At 32.1% G+C, this 6284-nt stretch overlaps 1 protein-coding gene across 1 annotated transcript; it reads right to left on the bottom strand.

Moving 5' to 3' along the window:
* Window positions 1-1180: 1180 nt before the first annotated feature.
* Window positions 1181-5738, bottom strand: LOC134250237 (uncharacterized). Its single transcript, XM_062732593.1, has 7 exons — window positions 5327-5738; window positions 4982-5070; window positions 4315-4512; window positions 3905-4036; window positions 3672-3813; window positions 3460-3538; window positions 1181-1771 (listed from the first exon to the last, which is right to left on the bottom strand). The coding sequence occupies exons 4-7, from the start codon at window positions 3909-3911 to the stop codon at window positions 1511-1513; spliced, it is 489 nt and encodes a 162-aa protein (XP_062588577.1). The 5' UTR covers window positions 3912-4036; window positions 4315-4512; window positions 4982-5070; window positions 5327-5738; the 3' UTR covers window positions 1181-1510.
* Between the last annotated feature and the right edge of the window lie 546 nt (window positions 5739-6284).

Here is a 6284-nt window from a genome sequence, read left to right as displayed (position 1 = left end):
TAAGTTATTTGTTTGATGTACCCGACTTTAAATAAATATTACCTATCTTATCTTATCTTATCTAACAACAGTGTTCAGAAGTTTAATTCTTCTTTTTCTAGTTAACCAACTTCTTGAGCCGCCCGGATGTAATCGGCTTCTGTTTGGAATGACTGTCAACCTTGGTTCCATGGATGTCCTCCTTGCCATCTGCAGGCTTGCGTTTTGGGGGTTAATTTTCACATTTTGAATGTTTCCTCTCATTTCTTTAACTTTTTTGCCTTCATTTTCCAGCCTTTTTTGTTTATACATATCAATGTAAATTAAATAATTCATAAATTCTTAATTCTATTGCACGGAGAATAAATTTTCATTATCCAGTATTTAAAAAAAAACTGACTTCATGGGAGCTGAGTAACTGAGTAAGTTTTGCATATTTGGAAATCTGAAATAATATGGTTTGATATTTTTTCTTAAAGATTCATTAACAGGACTTTCAAGCAAAAAATGATATTTATCTTCTATGCAGTGATCACTGTACGAAATTGACATATTCTGTTCTTTCAATTCTTTTATATTTTCCTGTTTCTAAACTTCAGTTTTTGGAAGAAAGCCTTATTCTTGTAATATACTTCAATCTATAACTATTAGAATGAATAGGCTTTGTCAAGTATGCATGTATTTCGGAAATATTGTCGCACGCAGAGCTTATACAAAACAATCTTGAAAGTCGCATACAGTTTCAAGATTGTTCACGCAGTTTTAATATTCCACTGTTTAAAAGATATGGACCGGGCACGTTTTCACATGTTCTTGTTTTCCATAGTTTATGCCTATTCATTTTATTTTTTCTCATTTTTATTAACGCTATACAGGTACATGTAAATACATGTATGTATGGTAATCTCCTCTCCGCTAGCCAAGGGTTTCTTATACGCCACTCTCCTCATAAGTCCTTAGTACACGGTGTTAAAAAAAGTTGGGATTTTTTTCTCAAGTTGTGATTGGAGTCTATGGACACCGTTTGACCAATCAGCAATTGTTTATTGTATATGACGATATCTGTGCTCAGGATATATCTTGACTCTTTTATCTCGGGAATGAAAAATGCAAGTAAACAAAAATCCGTAAGATAACGTGCCATTCTATGAATAGATATGGTGTCATCCAAAATCTTCAAAATGTGGTTAAGAACCTATATTGAAGCTGTACAGATTCGTATTTTAAATCATAAAGAAACATAACTCAATTATTGCCTTCGATTTGGAGATCACATGACGAAAACAATCCCGTCTTTTGACTTCACAGTATGCCAAGAGTTCATGAGGAGCGTATCAGAAACCCTTGGCTTGCGAAGATGGGTAATCCCTGTGAATGAGAGACCGAGCGAGAGAGAAATACCATGGCTTTTTTCTACAATGTTGGTCAAAATGTCAGTATATCGAGCATCCTATTTTACATTACCGGCTTTATTTTGTAAAGCGCAAATGTATCGGTGTATACAGTTGCAAGATTTTATATATCGTGATTTTCAAGATAAATGGTTTTCCAAAGAGAAATAAGGGTCAGTGTTTTCTAAGGATCCATTTTCATGTGCAAGGTGACTGTAATTTTCATCTGGTTCCATTTCTTCCATAACTCGACTTGCATGGTCATAATCATCTAGATCAACTGTAGCCTTTCCTTTTTCGTTCAGATGATTATAGATGTCGTCTTTTGCCTCCAAGGAAACACTTTTCATGTTGGAATAGGTAGCATCTTTGATGGTTGATGGCAGGTGAGATGCTTTTTTCTTTAGAAAACAAAAGTGAATTTTGTCATAACTTGCAATGGCATTAATTCAATATCATTGTGAGATAAAATATGAAGATAAAGGGCAATGGACAAACTCAAAAGTTCATTAGAATAATACATGATACATGTACATGATTGAGAGCAGGGCAAACATGGACCCCTACAAATATCAGCGATAGGATCGGTTCCAAAGAGGAAAAAGCATCCCCTGTCTACCAGTCTCATCCTCTCTATGTGTCTCTTGTATTATCTTATGCAAATATATAAAATCTTATTTATTTTAAAAACATATTTCTAAAATAAACTCGAAAGAAAAATTATTAAACATGAGTAATCTGTAATTCGGTGTATGTGGTAAATACATGTGTGTCTATAAAGAAAGAAAATACTAGTATTTAATATTATTACATGTATAAAGCTAATAAATTATCTATAATGCAGAGCTATTTGTTGTTAATAGAGTATTAACATTCAATATTTGAAGGTGTTAGGTAATATGGTCAGCTCAGCGAGTCATTCAGTTGTATTTTGATACCCGCATGCTAACCACTTAATTAACATGAATCACGTCTATTTGACTACCCACCTTCATCCCATAATTCCTACCCCCTAGATCTGGTTATCAAGTTTTCATGTAAAATTATATATACTATTAGTTTTGACTCAATTTGATTTACTGTTTTAACCAGTTTGTTTTGAATCTTTTTTGCTAAGTTAACCCTTTTCTGAGGATTGTCTTTTTGATGTACTATCTTTTTGCAAACCCTTTCATATGATGTTTGCCTTTGTTAAATGTGCCATCTTTTTGCTTACTTTTTCATATGATGTTTTGATTGTCTTATTTTACAGTCAGAAACTTTTTTCTGGTCATTTTTGGGGGATCTGATATCATCATATTTTACGTAACTGAAAGCAAAGATTGTGAATCTGATCGCCTTCTTGTTTGTTAAATTGTTCACATTTATACCGTAATTTTAATAAAAGGACTTGATCTCTATAAAGATGTTTTATTTGATTTGTACAGAATTAGCAAAAACAAACTGCGATGATCTTACCTATAAGCATTTAGAAGACGTACATTGTTAATAAGTATACGAGAATGCAAAAATATTCAAACTGCGAGCCTTCAACGTCAAACGTTCCGTTGTAAAGAAAACAATTCTTTGAAGGACTCAGTTATATTTATAGTGTGTAGGGTCAGCCAGGTAAGATGTATCTTTTTTCTCAATAAATAGATTTATTGTTAAATTATTTAGTTCTAAAAAGCCGAACAGAAACCACAGTAAGCAAATCATAACGCTTTCGATATCAATTACTGTATACAGGGTTATTTTCGCCCTTTTACACTTGCAAACAATTCTGCCCCGTTTTAATTATAAATTATAAGAGTTCTATTCAAGAAATTATTATGTCTTATATGACTTTGCACTGTTTTAAATTCGCCAACCTGTGAGTTGGGTGAAAGGAGCGAAAATAAAACGGGGGCGAAAATTTACCTGCATATACCGGTAGTATACAAATTTAATACTAAATTACATGTACAAGTATACATGTAAATGTTCTGTTTTCAATTGCATGTCTTATTTGGTTAGATAAGGTTAGTTTTTTTTTCATTCTAGCAAACCTTAATTATATTATTCACTTCTCTTATATCGTCAAGAACAGTATTACTAAAATGATAAATACCGTATAGGGGGTCTGTCCTGATGATGTGATTTCAATATGTTTCTCGTAAGAGCGATTATCAACAGCATTTTTGAAATCTCTGAAAGACATCAAATGACATAGGCTATAAGTGCACATATACCTTCCTTTTTACTGCCACTGAATGTTGTACCCAGCAATGCATTCATCGATAGATTGAATAACTATGTATTTAAAAAAAATTCAAGTCTTACTTGTGCTCTGGTGTGTTTTTTCTCTGTTTACAGATAAGAATAATACCAAGACTGACTACGAAACCAAAGATAAAACATCCAATTCCCACTCCGACTATCACTCCAGTGTTTGTTTCTTTCACCAATTTGATTTTTTCTGCAGCTATTAAATCAAATAATGGGATATGCAACGAGAAAAATGATAAATATTAAAATTTTAAATTAATCAAATATAAAAATTTAAAAATATCTACCTGCCATACATTCTCCATGCAACCGAACAAATCCATCCCTACATTCGCACGATCCAACTTTCCCATACTTAATGCATAATGTATTGGCTCTCCCGCAATCTGTGTCTCTTGTACACAGAAGTCCAAAGTAGTCTGCATGGAAATTATATTTTTTTTTAAAAATTTTTGTTTGTGTTCTATAAAATGAAAGAAAATTAAGACGTTAAAAGTCTTTGAAATTAACTATATGGGAAACTTATAATTTATTAAAACATCATGTTCCGAACAAAAAAAACCATTCCCACTCGATATCCAAAATGGGAGAGACACGATTTCATTATCTGCTCATATTGCACATTTCATAAATACAGTCAACCAGCACGGAAAGTCCTAAAATAAATATATAAATGGAAGAAACTTTCGTGTTCTACCTCCAAACTTATCCGTACTGCAGCTCACGTTTATATCAATCGCTGTATATTCATTCTGACATCTGTTGTTGACATTTAGTACTCTCCTTACGGTATTGTTAACAAGGAATCTTCCCCTTCTCAGTTTATATATGTTATTGGGAACTGTATTAACCGACGATAAACACTGCTCCTCACAAGGAAACCCATTTGGCGGTTCTAAAATTAACAGGACTAAGAACATAAGTACTTTTTAAAGATATTTCTTATAGTATTACACCAATAACTTACCTCTGAATATACTAGTAATTCTTATGGATTGAATTGCTGAATTATCAACATGACAAATATTCTTGGACATAAAAATTGTACTTTAAGTGTGCAAAAGAAATATGATTAAGAAATAATTGGCAATTAATGAAAGCTATTTTATAGTTTCAAATCTTGATTAGTGCCTCAAATTAATAGTTTTATATTTAATTTTGTGTGGTTTTTTATTATTAAAATAAATTCATGTAAAGCCTCATTGGAAGGATTTTTCGTTTTCGATCAATAAAGAATATAAATCTACATCTGAGTTTACATAATTCAGATATACTTTTTTTAACCTTGAAACCAAATTCTTCGCATCTAAACAATTGTTCCTGTTTGGAGAATGTTCTTGAGTAGTTACTGCTACATTATTTACCTGCAAACCAAGACTTCACATCATCCTCTGTAAAATTACAAGCAAGACTGCTGAACCCAAACTTCAAAGCTGTATCAATACAAACACTTCTGTAAACAGAAAATACTAAACGTAAACAGGGAGTAATATAGATGTATAGTTAACCATTAATCTCAACAGAAAAGATTTTTGTATTCTATTATAATGAAGGGAAGAATTAGTTTGTATTGGGAAAGTTAAACACAGACACTAAGCTTAAAACTGCTTAAAGGATAAATAAAAACAACTTCCTTTGTTAATATAGATTGTTAGAAAAGTAAATTGTATTCTAGCATTCTTTTTAAAATATTGAAAATCATCTCTCACCCATTAAGGCAGTAGATATTTAACACCTTCGTCCAAAAGATGAACAATAATCCTAAAATAAAATAAATATATAAAAGTTAATATATTGATCACTGGGATGCAAATAAAATTTTAAAAATGTATAGAAAAAAAACAAACAATTTCGACAGATACAAAATAAGAAAAAAAATGTTTACATGATCAGTAGCTAAGTAATTAATATTTTTGGATATCAAGGTTTAAATTTCATTGCATATCATTTGGGATTTCTTTTCTTTAATAGACTGCAATTTCCCCGAATGAAATGAAGCATTATAGAAGCTTTAAAATATGTACAGCTGTACTTCCCTTAACATGATATCCCAGAGGTATGCAATAAGGGTATAACCCTGAAGAAAATTGTTTGAAATCCTCTCTTGAATGGAGAGCTCTATGACTCGAGAGAAAGGACATTATTAAAAATTGTAACAGGGGCGTAGCAACCGGAGGGCCAGGGGGGGGGCCTGGCCCCCCACTTTTTTCCCCAACCTTACTTATACGACAGAAAATGTTAATTGAAAGCCTGGTTGGCCCCCGCACTTTTAGTGATGTACCGAAAATGTAGTATTAGAATTGGTACTTAAAGTAGTTGACACTGAAAAAAAGTTTACCTACACCCCCCCACCCCCCACCCATCCCCACGAAATAGGATTTTCGACTTTGGCCAATTTAAATTTTTCCTTTCTTTTTTTTTTTTTTTTCTTTTTTTTTTTTTTGCTTGTCAACTTTTTCTGGTAAGAAAAAAAAAAATTTCTCTGGCTGCCCCCCCCCCCACTTTCAAAAACGCCACTGTGTAAGTTAAATTAAAATCCCATGGATGATAAATAGAAGTTAAGCAATAAAATGTTAAGAAATTATAATAAAACTTATTTAAAGTTTCAATGCAATTTGGGACAAGAACAAACACCCGATCTCTAAAATATTTGAGGTGGGATCTGGA

Source organism: Saccostrea cucullata, unplaced genomic scaffold (assembly GCF_032062105.1).
Source record: "Saccostrea cucullata isolate Sc308-1 unplaced genomic scaffold, CSIRO_AGI_Scuc_v1 ctg19870, whole genome shotgun sequence".
In the NCBI taxonomy this organism is placed as follows: Eukaryota; Metazoa; Mollusca; class Bivalvia; order Ostreida; family Ostreidae; genus Saccostrea; species Saccostrea cuccullata.
The sequence above is the reverse complement of the archived record's forward strand: the minus strand, read 5'-3'. Positions and strand labels throughout refer to the sequence as shown.

Bases quoted from the DNA above. Each gene is read 5' to 3' on its own strand.
- LOC134250237 (XM_062732593.1), bottom strand. The intron at 3,539-3,671 runs GTAAGACTTGAA...GATGTCTTTCAG, and splicing joins AAAAACACACCAGAGCACAA to AGATTTCAAAAATGCTGTTG. The intron at 1,772-3,459 runs GTATTTATCATT...TGTTTTCTAAAG, and splicing joins CAGGACAGACCCCCTATACG to AAAAAAGCATCTCACCTGCC.